This window comes from Myxocyprinus asiaticus, chromosome 26, assembly GCF_019703515.2.
Source record: "Myxocyprinus asiaticus isolate MX2 ecotype Aquarium Trade chromosome 26, UBuf_Myxa_2, whole genome shotgun sequence".
NCBI classification, from domain to species: Eukaryota; Metazoa; Chordata; class Actinopteri; order Cypriniformes; family Catostomidae; genus Myxocyprinus; species Myxocyprinus asiaticus.
The window spans coordinates 43,067,104-43,084,995 of record NC_059369.1 but is presented as its reverse complement, the minus strand read 5'-3'; the positions used below and the strand labels follow the sequence as shown (position 1 = coordinate 43,084,995).

Genomic DNA, 17,892 nt, shown 5'->3' with positions numbered 1-17,892 from the left:
CGTTACCTAGTGTTGCAGTTTGTTGTCACTGTTGAATAGCGGAAGAGAAGCGATTACTGAGGCAAGGCTCTCGGGAGCACGCATAAACGTCACATCCTTTGGATTTTCCAGACAAAAGCGACCCGCTCCCTTCACATGAAAATCAGTCTACAGGCTTTAATAGGCAACCTAGGAAGTCCGGGAAGGGCTCATTTTTTAAGTTGCATTACAAGCCGTTCACACATTGGCAAAAAAAAAAAAAAGCTGAATTTTACATGAAAATTGTTACATATTGCACCTTTAACAACAATTACAGAACACTATTAACTGTCTTCTTGTACGGTCAGTTTTCTCTAGAAATGGGCAATGCCACTCATTTTCTTTTTGATCCAATACCAAGTGCTATCAATGCCAATATTGCAGATATCGATACCAATGCCAGTTTTTTTTGTCATTTTGTAAATATTAGCCTATACTTTTAAAATCCACAATTCTTGACATTTATAGGCCCAAACAGAAAGTTATTACGATGAGTGAAAGGAGAAATAGATCCTATCCTATGCCACTATTTGCTAATATAATTCTGTTTTTCTTTTTTTTGTCTTTTTTTGTTTTCCATTTCGAAGCTTCCGAATTATTTATTTATTTTATTTTATTTTATTTGAAGAGGATTGATATTCTCGATACAACAACAGTATCGGAAGTATTGATAATTCAGAATCGATTCACCCATGCCTAGTTGTCTCTTTCAGGTCAACAACTTTCACGGTGAAGCAGCAGTTTGAAGAGAATCTTGCTAAGTTGTTTAAACTGCATGTCGTCATGTTTATATAGTGCTACCTGAATAATAACACTTGCAATTCAGTGTCCAAGAGTTCGCGTTTGCGTACTTGCACAAAGTATGTTTCTGGCCTTGCACCTGAGGCTACTTTGAATGGTACAATGCTGTGTTTATAAGATAATAATCTAAAGATTTTTATTAAAGCATGCTTTCCTAATGAATCCTAATCAACAAGCATGGCAGACCGCCCTAATGCAAAACATTTGCAAAAAATGGGCTTCATTTTAAAAACGTTTCCTGAAACTTTCCACTGGCCTTATTTGGGGTTTCCCTATGTTTAGATAGAATATTGTTGTTGTTTTGAAGGCTCTAATTCACAATTAAAATGATGAATCAGCTGTTTATGCATTCAGGATGTTCTGGTATACCCTGATATCTGGGAGTTCCCATTAGTCTAATGTAATTCTGCTGAAATCTGAAACAGGCAATCACTCACTCACTCACTCACACAGATGCATGCTCACTCACTCAACCTCATATCTGCTTGCATTTAAATTTGAGGAAAGTCCATTTTTCAAAGGCAAATTCACATCTAACCACCCCTTTAATCACTCAATGTGGCCCTTGGGTATGCAGGAAATGCTGAAGAATGAGTGATTGGAATCTGTCACACATTATTCTGTAACGCATTCTTTATAAATGGCCTGCACTTCTGGTGATCATTACCACAAGAACAATAGTGTGACAAATGCAACATCCTCGCTGGCTCTCCTCGCAAAAGCTTTAGAGAAAAAGAAAATTACCCTCCAGAGGTCCAGAACGGATGGATGGTGGTTGATCGATACAGGAAACGTTTTCAGTTTGCTGAACAACAGCATTATACTTTTAATGGGCTGTGATGGGACAGAGTAAGTCAGGGACGGAAGAGACAAGGAGAAAGGGAATGTTTGCCCTCTTTTATCGAGCATGAAGCTTTCTGAGTCCTAGTTCTGTCTGCTGCAACTGATTAATGAGCAAAGCCTCCGATTTGCTGAGGTTCCAATAGGAATTCATCTGGCTCTAACTTCAGCCAATCAGGCAGCTTTACAGTTTGATCACATTATTAATGGTGCTTGCTAAGCTTAAAAGCATCTCTAATATTCCAATTGTTCATATTTAGCATTCGCCTAATCTTAAGGCTCAATTGTGAAATTTCTGCACCGCTAAAGTACAAACGAAAATGCAAAGGTTATTGTTTTCAAACAGGTTTGCCGAGCACTCCCCCATTGTCCCGCAAACAAATAGTCCCGCCCCAAACTCACACCACTGGTTCAGCCAATGCTGTCATGATGGGCTAAATGGGATGCTCAAACAAAGCACCACAGTGTTTGCACTTTTACAGGATAACAACTGTGCACTGTGAATTCGACAACAGTAGGTTTAAAATATTGCAACTGAAATCGGTTTATCCTTACCGAAATTTGAATCACTGCCCTCCAGTTGCAAAGTGTTGTTGAACGTATTCGTCCCATTTTCAGGATGAAATGTCCACTAAGTGGCGCCAAAAGCGAGTTGTATTTTTAGTTTAGTTCAAATTATGTAATACAGTCAACAGGAATCCGTATTTTATTAACTCTACACCCTTACCCAAACCTCAACCCTAAACCTAACCGTCAGTGGAGTAAAAATGTAACTAAAGCGAAAACTCCGAATCGCACACACCATTGTTTTATGTGAACGCGATTACTTCCTGTTTCACATGGGACCAGAACCCGTTTCTTGCTTAATGCGCAATCAGTAATGCTGGAGGAAAATGTACTCACACTTGAATTGATGCAAAAACATCTGATGGACACTTGCCAGTAATTCGGCTGAATGGTGTTGATTTCAGGAAACATTAACTTTCGGAAACAACACGTCGATTTACTTTGTGATCGACAAATGGCTTGCTTAAAGTTGCCGCTGCATATTCGGATGGGATAAGAGAAAGTATTTTACCGTAAAAATACACACTTCACCTTTAAGGAGGCAACGTTGGAACATTTTTGTCTTTTGACATGATTTTTGACTTGCTTTTGAGTTCTGCTTGTCCTTTAGAAATAGCTACCAGTAAGCCTATGAATTTCATCCTTGTTAAAAATTTCCATTTAATATGTATTGTTTTTGAATCTATGATTGTAAAAATACCTATATATATATGTATATGGACAGAGGTTCCTCCTTTTTCAGGGCACTTTTGATTGTGAATGTAAATCTTTGTAAAGCTCTTATAGACTGTCTTCATAAAACTGTTTTTGTTTATTCATTAGGACCCGTGTCTTGTGTGTTGTTTTCTTCCAACAGTTAAAATTGTTGATATGTAAATAGGAAATGCGTGGATCGTGACAATGATAATGGTAATATTTGATCTAAGTAAGCCTGTGTTTTTCTGTAATAATGTCTGCATTACTCTAGCGCACTATAGCTCGCTGCTTTTCCCATTGGAGTTTTAGAGCACAGCTCTCATAAACATGTATAATCTATTTATGATCTATCAGTTCCGTTATTGACGTGAAATCACTTAACTGCACACACACACACACACACACACACACACACACACAGACAGACTCTCTCCAGCTCATATGAGGCTTTCTTGTAATGAAGTTTATCTAAAATCTCCACTGACTTTTTCATGTATACATATTCTAAAAGTGTTTTGTTTCATATCTAATAATACTGCATGGGAGATTCATTATAGCTTCAGCTCACATATTGATGCCATTGATACTGTGAAGTGTGACCCAATCTTATTATAAAAATGTAATAAAATGCTATCCCTCAAAGTTGTTTCATATCAAAGATGTAATTTAAAGATATTGTAGGTAGGTTACATAAAAAGTCTTCTTGAGTCATGATTGTTAGAGAGTCATTCATAATTAAAGTCACGTTAATTTGTTTGTGAGTATTTTGATGTATGTTAGCTAAACTTTGGCCAGTGTGATAATTTTATTTAATTTCTCACATTCGTTTTAATTGAAGTGGCTCGTCTGCTAAATAGGCTCTGATTCAGTGCAAGTGAATGGGTGCCAAAAGGTCCAGAAAGCACATAAAAAGCAGCATAAAAGTAATCCATAAGACTCCAGTGGTTTAATCCATGTCTTCAGAAGCGATATGATAGGTGTGGGTGAGAAACAGATCAATATTTCAGTTCTTTTTACTATAAATCTCAACTTTCATATTCTTCTACTTTTGTTTTTGGCGATTAGCATTTTTCGTGACTTTAGAAGAGGTTTGTTTATTTTGATTGACTCATATTATTGTGCGAATAAAATATACTGTAGATTAAATACATTAAACACAAGTCAGTAAATGATCGGTATTTTTCTGCAGGAAACTATAAAGGACTTTATTCTTCATAAAGTGAGAGGTGAACTCACCGCCAGAAAGGAGTTTGAGACAAAACATCTTGAAACCAGTAAGAAAAAGCCAGAAAACAGATTAATTAAAATTTGCATTGCATTAAATAACAACATCTGTAAACAGCTGATGCCAAATCTCTGTCCTCATAACTAATTTAACTATTCTCAGCAATTTTTTGTTGCAATTAATTTTAACAAACTGGTTTCGCAAGATCAGTTTTCAAATGTTAATCACATTAACTATGGACATGTTCCACAATAACAACCAGAAAGTGTTTGAAACAGATGAACTTTGTGATATATTTTGCTTGAAAGTGTGTCTGTGCTATTTTTCCTCAAATTAAATGCCATTTGGTTTGATATTTTGTTATCTAATGCAATGACATTCATACATTTTTATGAGGCTTAAAGGAACACTTCACCCCAAAATGGAAATTCTCTCATCATTTACTCACCCTTATGCCATCCCAGATGTGTATGACTTTCTTTTTTCTGCAGAACACAAATTAAGATTAAATTAAGCTCTGTAGGTCCATACAATGTATGAATGATGACCAGAACTTTGAAAGTCTAAAAATCACGTAAAGGCAGCATTAAAGTAATCCATACAACTCCAGTGGTTTAATCAATGTCTTTTGAAGCGATCCAGTTGTTTTCGTTTGAGAACAGACCAAAATCTTGACAGCAGTCTCCTTGGCAATTGCGATTACTCTCCCAATAGCGCCATCTAGTGCTCTGCTCATGTGTCAAGCACAAGGAAGTGTAATTGAGCTTGAAAACATGATTGTGCCTGGAGATTGCAATGCAAGATGTACAGTGGAAAAGGAGTTATATTTGGGTCTGTTTTCACCCAAAATCGACTGGATTGCTTCAGAAGACATTGATGGATTACTTTATTGTCCCCTTTATGTGCTTTTTGGAGCATCAAAGGTCTGGTCACCATTCACTTGCATTGTATGGACCTACAGAGCTGAGATATTCTTCTAAAAATCTTAATTAGAAAAAGAAATAAAGTCATACACATCTGGATGGCATGAGAGTGAGTAATTATTTTCATTTTAGGGTGACCCTTTAAAGGATTAGTTCACCTAAAAATGAAAATCCTTTCATCATTTACTCACTCGTATGCCATCCCAGATGTGTATGACTTTATTTCTTTTTCTGAACATAAACAAATATACATAGTAGAATATCTCAGCTCTGTAGGTCCATATAATGCAAGTGAATTGTGACTCAGAAGGTCCAAAAATCACATAAAGGCACCATAAAAGTAATCCATAAGATTCCAGTGGTTTAATCCATGTCTTCAGAAGCGATATGATAGGTGTGGGTGAGAAACAGATCAATATTTAAGTCTCTCTTTTACTATGAATCTCCAATTTCACTCCAATTTTTGTTAATTTGTATTCTTCGTGCATATCGCCACCTACTGGGCAAAGAGGAGAATTTATAGTAAAAAATGACTTAACTATTGATCTGTTTCTCACCCACACCTATCATATCGCTTCTGTAGACATGGATTTAACCACTGGAGTCATATGGATTACTTATATGCTGACTTTTTCTTTTTGGACCCTGTTTACTTGATTGTATGGACCTACAGAGCTGAAATGTTCTTCTAAAAATCTTCATTTGTGTTCTGCAGATGAAAGAAAGTCAAACACATCTGGGATGGCATGAGGGTGAGTAAATGATTAAATCATTTTTTATTTTTAGGCGAACGATTCCTTTAAGCATTCAGTTATTTTTGGGTACACTGTATGTAAGGCTGATTTTTGTTGTTGTTTAGGTGAGTTTATCAGTGTCTCAGGATGGCTTATTGCACTTTGGAAACACAGTCATGCTGGTGAACTCTGGAGGTGGACGTCATGACCAGCATGGCCTCTGTGTCCTCAGCATCATTGCCAACAGCAGTAATATTAAGTCACATTCAGGGACAAATTCAGTTCCCTGCCTTCTAGGACCCCTCCAAGTCAGTGGAGCCTACAGCATGGACCCTTGTGTTAGAAACGCCTTCATCATTATGAGGTAAAGACATATATAGTACATGCACTTTTAAACTAGCTCATACACACAGTTGCATATAAATATGCTGATCTGCTTCATCACCTGTGGTCTGTGACACAGTGTTGATGGGACCTCAGATGGAGAGATGGTCAGATATGAGCAAAAATTTGCCCTTAGAGCTACTGCAGGCTTTTCTGGAGAGGTAAACATGCTAATTAAAAGTTAAAATGGTATTTTTAATTGCTAGCATTGAAAAAGTCTAACCCTGTGATCTATTTGATTCCACACAGCTCTACCTCGCCAGTGGTCACAGAACTTTTCAGAAATGTGCTAAGAAGTCTCGTCTACTGGAGTTGAGTTTAGTCGAGAACAGTGGTTTTATGTGCTGGTGGAGGGTGATTTACTTTGCCCCCCCAAGAAAGGCTTGAACACACTTTAAAATTTTAAGAGATAGTAATAGTAACCAAAAATGCTAATTCTGACATCACTCTCATGTTGTTCCGTGGAACACTGATTCCAAAAAATATATATTTTCATTTCATTTTTTAACAAAATTGTATATATGTATATATAGATATATCAATATTTAATAAATCTTTATAATATATAATTTAATAATTATTATAATTATAAATGTATTCATTTTTTATTATATATATATACAGTAAATATCAAATATTTATATTTATTATTGTTTATGATATTTCAAATTAATATTTAATTATTGATTCATAATAAATATACACTCAGCAATGTTTATATATTTACACATTTCAATTTAATATCAAAATTTGATCAAATTGAATTGAGTAATCTTTAACAAAATAAAAATACATATTTTAAGTTATATAAAAAATTGTTTGTTAAAAATTAAAACAATTAATTTTTTGGAATTTTGTTATGAAATTGAAATACATAAATCTTAAAAATAGGCTAAAATATTTTTTGAGTATATATATATAATTTGTAAAGATATTTACAATGTAATTTGGATTTAGTTAACAGACTCATATTTAACATTTTTTGCATTAGTTAGATTTACATTTAAATGTACATTCATTGTAGCATTGCCATGAAAAGTCTGATTAAATAAGTGCTTAATTTCAAATAGTTTACTTTACATAACTTTCCTGAACAATTCATTTATTCTATGTATTTAAAAAATGTAAACAATTGTTGTTTTAAAATGTCACAAGCTTGTTTTATTTATTTGGCTTATATGGTATTTGTTTTTGTGTTTAGGACTCCATTTGGAAAAGAGTATGAACTCACAGCTCACACATTCTTGGACTCCCATAAAGCTTTTTTATTTTTATTTTATTGTGTGCTATAACCAAAGCGCCATTAATTCTTCATTGACAAAGTTGACAATAATTCCATTCAGCTCCCCAAACGAGGCAGATTTCCTGCACTGCTGCCTTCTGCTGGTGTTGAAAACTGATGTTAACACTATTGATTCAGGACAGCTCATCCTCAAATTCACTTCCCAGTCAGATTGAAAAATAAAATATCATTAGAGATTCAGAAACTGGCCCAGGTTGGACTGTTCCATTTTTTAGGACATTTTCTTTGTTGCTTTTTGCTCTTGTTTCTTTTCCTGGAGTTTTTTGCTGTTTTCGCTGCCTTGGTCTGTTTTCTTCCCTTCCTCTTGGACACCTGTGGAGAACAAGAAGTCATGTCTACTCTCCTGTAAACATACATCTCTTCTGTATTATCTCTCTATACATGTACTGTATATACAAAAACTTTAATTGTCAATCATTGCAAGATGCTTCTTACTAACTAACTAGCCCTTTACCCATTTTCTGGAGAAAGCAAGTTTAGTGTTATTAAAAGATATAAGGAAGCCAGCTATTTTTTACATCTAAATCTATATTATTGTATTTTAAATAAATCTTTATATTTACACACAAACCAATGAAAATATTTCATCCTGTTTTTAAGATTCACACATTTCAATTTCATAACAAAATTTCATCCAATTGAATTGTGTAATGTTTAACAAAATTGTATTAATAAAACTTATCAATAAACATCTAAAATGTATTAATACATTTACTTTATTAAATATTACTCAATGCAATTTTTATGGAATTTTATTATTAAATTAAAATGTGAAAATTAGAATAATTTTTATCCTATAATATTTTCATGACTTCCAGTCATTCAGATTACTGAAGAAGTATGTTTTTATATATATATATATATATTTGTGAGATTTCGCTCACAAAGAGCACAAATTGGCTTCTAGACAATGAAATATTTTTGAGCAGAGCATAACAACAAAACTTATATTCACAATAGAAATTTCCATGACTTTTTAAGATTGAATTAATTTCCGAGTCTTTTCCAGGCCTCATTGCCCATTTTAAGACTCCCTGAAATTTCCAGGTCTTCCATGAATGTGGGAATCCTGAATGAAGTCCAGTGAAACAAATAACCGTATGTAAGGAAAAATATAATTTTCTACAACAGTTAGTTACGGCCCATTAATTTGACTGGGCAAATGGCGTTCCAAAAGTGCTGATATCTCGTATTAGAGACTATTTGTGTTGACGGAGCAAAAAGAAATGGCCATATTGTGTTTGAAATACCATTAACTTGATAATAATTTCTTGTTTATAGCGCTGCTGTATAAAAGCAATGTCAAACCCGCAATCGTGCCACGGCAGTTACAGCTGTGCTGATATTCAGTACAACATACATCAGCACCATTGTGAATGTAAAACTGCTTAATTACATCTTTGAGGAATCAAGAGACAGAGTGAATAAAGGAGCAAAGTTTTTTTTAATAGGTTAAAACATAGTAGCATACAAAACCACAGTGTGTAACAGATATAACGGGAAAATGTGACCAAAGACATGATCATACATCAATAAATAATTAACAATAAATAGACAATAAATAAGATCATAATAACGTTAAGGTGATTTAAAAATTGGAAAATGGGACAGGAAACATAATAAAGGGATTGAGGAGAAAAGGAGGTGTAGCTGACAAATAGATTTAAATCAGTATTTTACGTTTTCCCACGGTGTCCATTCGCTCCACTGAGAGAGGAGCAGCAGATCTCTGCAGCGGACCCTCAGCTTACTGATGACCCCTTCAACTTGAACTTTTGACCCCTCCCATTCACGAGTCTCCAGCTGAGAGGGAGGGGGAAATGCAAGAGTGGATGACAGAAGGGAAATAATGACTGAATTAGAAAATTCATCATCGAGTCATTTTGATTAAAAAATTAACCCTATGTTATTTATTCCATGGAACTCCAAAGGAGAGATTTACATGCTGTTCTTTTCCATACGATGAAAGTTTATAGTCACCATGCCTGTCAATATTCAAAAACAACAACACCACAGAACATAAAGGTAGTCTGTACGACTTGTACGCGTCCTTCTGAAGTCATATGATAGCTTGATGTGAGAAACAGACAGAAACTTAAGTCATTATTCAATGATCTCTTCGGATGAAATTTGAGAGCTACTCTTTAGTTAATTAAATTTCGGGCTGTTCCTCACGCACAGCTATCGTGTGGCTTCAGAAGACTTGAAATATAGCACTCAGGTCGTATGGATACTTTTATGGTGCTTTTTTGACCTTATTGGAGCTTGACACTCATGGTTACGATGAACACTATCAACGTTTCTCCTTTTGTGTTCCACAGAAAAAATAACAGCATAGAGATTTTGAATGACATGAGGGTGAATGGAGCCCCTCAGAGGACAGGGTAGGAATAAAATATCTGAAATAGTCATGAGTTACTGTGATTGTAGTAACCATAGTTTTTGGGCGGAAACAATGGTTTTTACTATAGTAATACTGTAGTTACTGTAATTGTAGTAAACATGTTTTTTTTTTTTTTGGTGGAAATCATGGTTTTACTATGGTAACATTGAAGACCATATTAACCATAGTTTTACTATTGTAATATTGTAGTTACCGTAATTGTAGTAAACGTGTTTATTTATTTATTTTGGTGGAAACCATGGTTTTACTATAGTAATACTGTAGTTACCGTAATTGTAGGAAACAAATGTTTTTGTTGGAAATCATGGTTTTACTATGGTAACATTGAGGACCGTATTAACCATAGTTTTACTATAGTAATACTGTAGTTACCATAATTGTAGTAAACATGTTTTTTTATTTGGTGGAAACCATGGTTTTACTATCTTAACATTGTAGATTGTATTAACCATAGTTTTACTATTGTAATACTGAAGTTACCGTGATTGTAGTAGCCATGTTTTTTTGGCAGAAATCATGGTTTTACTATGGTAACATTGTAGACCATATTAACCATAGTTTTACTATAGTAATACTGTAGTTACCGTAATTGTAGTAAGCATGTTTTATTTATTTTTTTGGTGGAAACCATGGTTTTACTATAGTAATACTGTAGTTACCGTAATTGTAGTAAACGTGTTTTTGTTGGAAATCATGGTTTTACTATGGTAACATTGTAGACCGTATTAACCATGGTTTTACTATAGTAATACTGTAGTTACCGTAATTGTAGTAAACATGTTTATTTATTTATTTTGGTGGAAACCATGGTTTTACTATAGTAATACTGTAGTTACCGTAATTGTAGGAAACAAATGTTTTTGTTGGAAATCATGGTTTTACTATGGTAACACTGAGGACCGTATTAACCATAGTTTTACTATAGTAATACTGTAGTTACCGTAATTGTAGTAAGCATGTTTTTGTTTTTTTTTGTTTTTTTGGTGGAAACCATGGTTTTAATATAGTAATACTGTAGTTACTGTAATTGTAGTAAACGTGTTTTTGTTGGAAATCATGGTTTTACTATGGTAACATTGTAGACCGTATTAACCATAGTTTTACTATAGTAATACTGTAGTTACCGTAATTGTAGTAAACATGTTTAGGTTTTTTTTGGTGGAAACCATGGTTTTACTATAGTAATACTGTAGTTACCGTAATTGTAGTAAACATGTTTAGGTTTTTTTTGGTGGAAACCATGGTTTTACTATAGTAATACTGTAGTTACCGTAATTGTAGTACACATGTTTAGGTTTTTTTTTGGTGGAAACCATGGTTTTAATATAGTAATACTGTAGTTACCGTAATTATAGTAAACATGTTTGGGTTTTTTTTGGTGGAAACCATGGTTTTACTATAGTAATACTGTAGTTACCGTAATTGTAGTACACATGTTTAGGTTTTTTTTTGGTGGAAACCATGGTTTTAATATAGTAATACTGTAGTTACCGTAATTGTAGTAAACATGTGTTTTTGTTAGAAATCATGGTTTTACTCTGGTAACATTGTAGACTATATTAACCATAGTTTTACTTTAAGAATATTTTAACTATGAAAAGTAATTATTTTTTGTTTTGCGGGAAACAAGTTTTTAATACAGAATACAGTATCCATACAGTAAACATGGTTTTGCTATCAATTAATCATGGTTAATCTTGTGGTTACTATGGTTTTACTATTAATACAGTAAAACTATAGGAACCACAAAATATTTTTTATTACCAGAGCTTTTGTTTTTCTCTATTATTACTATTGTTTCACTATGAATATCATGGTTAAAATATGGTTACTGCAGTAAAACAATGGTCAATCAATTGTAAGGGAACGCAAAGCTATTTCAGAAAAAACATTCCCGCCCAGTCCTCTAAGGGTCCCCATAGGGTGAGTAAATGCTGGCAGAATTAAAAATTTTGGGTGAACCATTCTATTTTAAGGATGTTTAAGTGCAAGAGTGCACGTCTTACCTTCCCGTTGTCTCGTATCTCATACTCAATCTGATGCTTCAGAGGAAAGAAACTGTGAGGGTGCGGCCAGGACGAAGGAGGCTTCACCTCCACCTCTATGATTTCCCTATTTTCTCTTCTGCATGTTGAAATGTTTGGACTGGCTGGTTTAACTAAGGAAAACACATAAATCACATACAGTCAGTGATGAGAAGGTGTTTATTCATTAAATACATTTTAGTAATTGTTTGATTACCCTTTGAAATTTTTAGTAACTGAATACAGTTTTGTTTGGATTTTATTTGTGTTTATTTAGTAAAGCTGATTTTTCAGTGTTTAAATATTTATTAACAGATGAGGTTTTTAAGGTTAATGCTATATCAAGTTTTAAATCTACAAAACCGACCTCCCAACCCTAAACCTAAACCTAACTGATAGTGTCAAGAAAAGCAAATATGAGATGAAAAACACAATTGCTGAAGCAACCACGTCATTCTGTGGTGCTTTTATGACACTTTCGGCTCATATGTTGACTCGCGTGCTCTTCAGGACTATACCCCGGTCCTTTGTATCGCAAATGCAATGCTCTATCAGTTGAGCTACCACACAATTTGATCACACTCGTACAAGCTTGTAAATGTAGTTGGTTATGTAATGCAAACATGTTCTATGAGACCACGTAGGAGAATTTTCTCCTATAGCATCGTATTATGGAGAGCCACATACTCACCAATGTCTCGAAGGTAGAAGCTGTATTCAGTTTTCAGATAGCAGCATGAGGAAACGGCTTCCCCTGTTATCAGCAGGCGCTCTGACTCTTCAGTGTATGAATTGGTGGAATGTTGGAGATGAAATACCCCATCCACAGTCTCTAACACCCAGTCACCATTATCCCTAAATAAATACAAGCAACATTCACATGAGTCAGTGATTGAAATCAACTTCTCATGTCCGTGGGTGTGTTAGTGTTTCTGATACCGTGTATTGCGTAGTCTGAAAGCAGTGAATTCATCTGACGTCCAGGCACATGTGATGTGTTTCATGCAGGAAAAGGTTTCGGCTGTGCAATTGATGTTAAAATCTGCGAAAGAAAAGAGAAGTACATCTAGCATGAGCCTCACTGCCCAAACAGTCATTTCTAAAAGACTTATTTACATGATGACACTAGTTACCTCTCAAAAACGAATCACGTTTCAGACTGTTTTGCTAATCCGTTTGGCCAGTTTACTGACAAGAACCGACTCAATTATGGTGAGCTGTCTGAATGAACCGAACTGAATCGTTAATCGTTTTAGACTGTTTTGCTAACCCGTTTGGCCAAATCACTACAAAGAACTGATTCAAAATTCTAGCGATTCTGGTGACTTTGATAGAAGAATTTTTACATTTTCTTGAGTATGTGTAGTATTAATTTGAATGATTCAAATAACCAACAGAAATACGAGACACACGTCATGATTGTCAGAATATTCTGGGGAAATATTTCTTAGCTCAGTCTGCGCCTTGTTCCTGAACCTTGGGTAAACCACGTTAAGCACATGCTATACCAGAGATTATTTAGCAGAGATGGGCCACTTCTATTAACATTAATGTGCGAAATTGGAACGCCCAATGGCAGCCAATGGTCAACGGATGTACAGTTGAAGTCAGAAGTTTGCATACACCTTAGCCAAATACATTTAAACTCAGTTTTTCACAATTCCTGACATTTAATCATAGAAAACATTCCCTGTCTTAGGTCAGTTAGGATCACTACTTTATTTTAAGAATGTGAAATGTCAGAATAATTGTAGAGAGAATGATTTATTTCAACTTTTATTTCTTTCATCACTTTTCATTTTTCATTGTTTCAATATATCCACATCATTTTCCTTCCTCATGATGCCATCTATTTTGTGAAGTGCACCAGTCCCTCCTGCAGCAAAGCACCCCCACAACACGATGCAGCTACTCCCATGCTTCACGATTGGGATGGTGTTCTTTGGCTTGCAAGCCTCACCCTTTTTCCTCCAAACATAACGATGGTCATTATTGCCAAACAGTTCAATTTTTGTTTCATCAGACCTGAGGACATTTCCCCAAAATGTAAGATCTTTGTCCCCATGTGCACCTGCAAACTGTAGTCTGGCTTTTTTATGGCCGTTTTGGAGCAGTGGCTTCTTCCTTGCTGAGCAGTCCTTCAAGTTATGTCGATATAGGACTTGTTTTACTGTGGATATAGATACTTGTCTACCTGTTTCCTCCAGCATCTTCACAAGGTCCTTTGCTGTTGTTCTGGGATTGATTTGCACTTTTCACACCAAACTACGTTCATCTCTAGGAGACAGAATGCGTCTCCTTCCTGAGCGGTATGATGGCTGTGTGGTCCCATGGTGTTTATACTTGCATACTATTGTTTGTACAGATGAACGTGGTACCTTCAGGCATTTGGAAATTGCTCCCAAGGATGAACCAAATTTGTGGAGGTCCACAATTTGTTTTCTGAGGTCTTGACTGAATTCTTTTGATTTTCCCATGATGTCAAGCAAAGAGGCACTGAGTTTGAAGGTAGCCTATCAGAAGCTGAATTGCCTAAAGGCATGACATCATTTTCTGGAATTTTCCAAGCTGCTTAAAGGCACAGTTAACTTAGTGTATGTAAACTTCTGACCCACTGGAATTGTGAAATAGTTGATTAAAAGTGAAACAATCTGTCTGTAAACAATTGTTGGAAAAATGACTCATGTCATGCACAAAGTAGATGTCCTAAACGACTTGCCAAAACTATAGTTTGCTAATATGAAATCTATGGAGTGGTTAAAAAATTAGTTTTAATGACTTCAACCTAAGTGTATGTAAACTTCTGACTTCAACTGTAGAAAGGAAGTCCTGCCTTACAGGTAAAAGAGCCAATCACATTTTACATACAGACATCGTCTGTCAATCAACTCCACAACACGCATGAGCTATACAAGCCCAGAAAATTTAGTTTTTTAGCGTTATCTGAGGTAAAGAAGCACAATTTATTATACTAGTGTTATCAGATTTTATTGCTTATTGTAAATAATGTCCTTTGATCATAATCTTGACCAACTGTTTAGGAGATTTTGGTCTTTACCCATTCAAGTAGATAGGAGCTGCACTGGCATGACTGGAAATAACCTCCAGAGAGTGCTCCAAAGATGACCGACAGTGGACTGACTTGCTAGAAAGACTTTGGCTATACTCTTACCTGTTGCATCTTTAGACTTGTCTAGAAGGAGATAAGTGTAGTCCTCGAGTCCCTCATCACTCCAGCATGTGTAATTCCCAATTTGGTCATCCTGCAGGTCACGCACTAACAAATTCCGACCTGTGGGTACTAGAAACTCTGTTTCATGTACGTCGTATGTGCTGTGTTCATCCTGCCATTTCCATATGACACTGTCTTTATTTGTTTCACAGATTAGGGTAACATCTTTGTGTTGCTCAGCAACGATGACTGTATAAAGGAATAAAGAGACAACTCAGTGTAATGTGGATGCAAGAAGTGTGTTTTGTGTGGACACAATTGTCCAAATAAATCTGACAAAGCATCACTTTAGCAAAGTCCTCAATGAAAAAATAATAATAATAATAATACATTTTAAAAGAAAATCATAAATAAAGAGTTTTTTTAGGGGTTGGGTTAGTCTGTAATTAAAATTAATGTGAAGTCCCTATCATGAAATAAAAACAAACATTTGTTACACTAAATACTCTTACATTTCTCAGGGAAAAAGTTAAGCGAAGAAATCCTCACTATGCTCAAACAGAAGAGAAGGATGCTGCTCATCAACCAGCCCATCTGGAGACAGATTTCAAATAGTTCAGTCCATATGTAAACATTAATTTATTTCATATTCACCAAGACTCTCCACACTCGAAAAAATATTTTAGCCTGATTTTAAGATTTACACATATCAATTTCATAACAACATTCCAAAAAAGTGAATTGTGTCAATATTTTTATTTATTTTTTATTTTTTACAAAATGTACTTAATAAAATGTAAATATAATTCCAAAAAAGGGAATTGTGTCAATATTTTTATTTTATTTTTTACAAAATGTACTTAATAAAATGTAAATATAATTCCTAAAAAGTGAATTGTGTCAACATTTTTATTTTATTTATTTTTTACAAAATATACTTAAAACAATGTAAATATAATTCCAAAAAAGTGAATTGTGTCAATATTTTTATTTATTTTTTCTTTTTTACAAAATGTACTCAATAAAATGTAAATATAATTCCTAAAAAGTAAATTGTGTCAATATTTTTATTTTATTTATTTTTTACAAAATGTACTTAATAAAATGTAAATATAATTCCAAAAAAGTGAATTGTGTCAATATTTTTATTTTATTTTATTTATTTTTTACAAAATGTACTTAATAAAATGTAAATATAATTCCTAAAAAGTGAATTGTGTCAATATTTTTATTTTATTTTATTTATTTTTTACAAAATGTACTTAATAAAATGTAAATATAATTCCAAAAAAGTGAATTGTGTCAATATTTTTATTTTATTTTATTTATTTTTTACAAAATGTACTTAATAAAATGTAAATATAATTCCAAAAAAGTGAATTGTGTCAATATTTTTATTTTATTTTATTTATTTTTTACAAAATGTACTTAATAAAATGTAAATATAATTCCAAAAAAGTGAATTGTGTCAATATTTTTATTTTATTTTTTACAAAATATACTTAATAAAATGTAAATATAATTCCAAAAAAGTGAATTGTGTCAATATTTTTATTTTATTTTATTTATTTTTTACAAAATGTACTTAATAAAATGTAAATATAATTCCAAAAAAGTGAATTGTGTCAATATTTTTATTTTATTTTATTTATTTTTTACAAAATGTACTTAATAAAATGTAAATATAATTCCAAAAAAGTGAATTGTGTCAATATTTTTATTTTATTTTATTTATTTTTTACAAAATGTACTTAATAAAATGTAAATATAATTCCAAAAAGTGAATTGTGTCAATATTTTTATTTTATTTTATTTATTTTTTACAAAATGTACTTAATAAAATGTAAATATAATTCCAAAAAAGTGAATTGTGTCAATATTTTTATTTTATTTTATTTATTTTTTACAAAATGTACTTAATAAAATGTAAATATAATTCCAAAAAAGTGAATTGTGTCAATATTTTTATTTTATTTTATTTATTTTTTACAAAATGTACTTAATAAAATGTAAATATAATTCCAAAAAAGTGAATTGTCAATATTTTTATTTTATTTATTTTTTACAAAATGTACTTAATAAAATGTAAATATAATTCCTAAAAAGTGAATTGTGTCAATATTTTTATTTATTTTTTATTTTTTACAAAATGTACTTAATAAAATGTAAATATAATTCCTAAAAAGTGAATTGTGTCAATATTTTTATTTTATTTATTTTTTACAAAATGTACTTAATAAAATGTAAATATAATTCCTAAAAAGTGAATTGTGTTAATATTTTTATTTATTTTTTATTTTTTACAAAATATACTTAATAAAATGTAAATATAATTCCTAAAAAGTGAATTGTGTCAATATTTTTATTTATTTTTTATTTTTTACAAAATGTACTTAATAAAATGTAAATATAACTCCTAAAAAGTGAATTGTGTCAATATTTTTATTTATTTTTTATTTTTTACAAAATGTACTTAATAAAATGTAAATATAATTCCAAAAAAGTGAATTGTGTCAATATTTTTATTTTATTTATTTTTTACAAAATGTACTTAATAAAATGTAAATATAATTCCAAAACAGTGAATTGTGTCAATATTTTTATTTTATTTTATTTTTTACAAAATGTACTTAATAAAATGTAAATATAATTCCTAAAAAGTGAATTGTGTCAATAATTTTATTTATTTTTTATTTTTTACAAAATGTACTTAATAAAATGTAAATATAATTCCTAAAAAGTGAATTGTGTCAATATTTTTATTTATTTTTTATTTTTTACAAAATGTACTTAATAAAATG

The 17,892-nt window shown here is 32.5% G+C and overlaps 1 protein-coding gene and 1 pseudogene across 3 annotated transcripts in view; one reads left to right on the top strand and one right to left on the bottom strand.

Annotated features, from left to right (window-relative positions):
* Positions 1-1,658: 1,658 nt before the first annotated feature.
* Positions 1,659-6,575, top strand: LOC127417126 (cilia- and flagella-associated protein 161-like; annotated as a pseudogene).
* Positions 6,576-8,929: 2,354 nt separating this feature from the next.
* The window catches only part of LOC127417276 (interleukin-12 subunit beta-like), a 32,699-nt gene continuing 23,736 nt past the window's right edge, over positions 8,930-17,892 (bottom strand). For all 3 annotated transcript variants that reach the window (XM_051657174.1, XM_051657175.1, XM_051657173.1), the window contains 6 exons: positions 15,604-15,685; positions 15,092-15,340; positions 12,859-12,961; positions 12,611-12,774; positions 11,902-12,053; positions 8,930-9,294 (listed from right to left, as the gene is read on the bottom strand). In XM_051657174.1, coding sequence (XP_051513134.1) covers positions 9,160-9,294; positions 11,902-12,053; positions 12,611-12,774; positions 12,859-12,961; positions 15,092-15,340; positions 15,604-15,685 — 885 coding nt within the window. In that variant the 3' untranslated portion in view covers positions 8,930-9,159. The remainder of the gene's footprint in view (positions 9,295-11,901; positions 12,054-12,610; positions 12,775-12,858; positions 12,962-15,091; positions 15,341-15,603; positions 15,686-17,892) is intronic.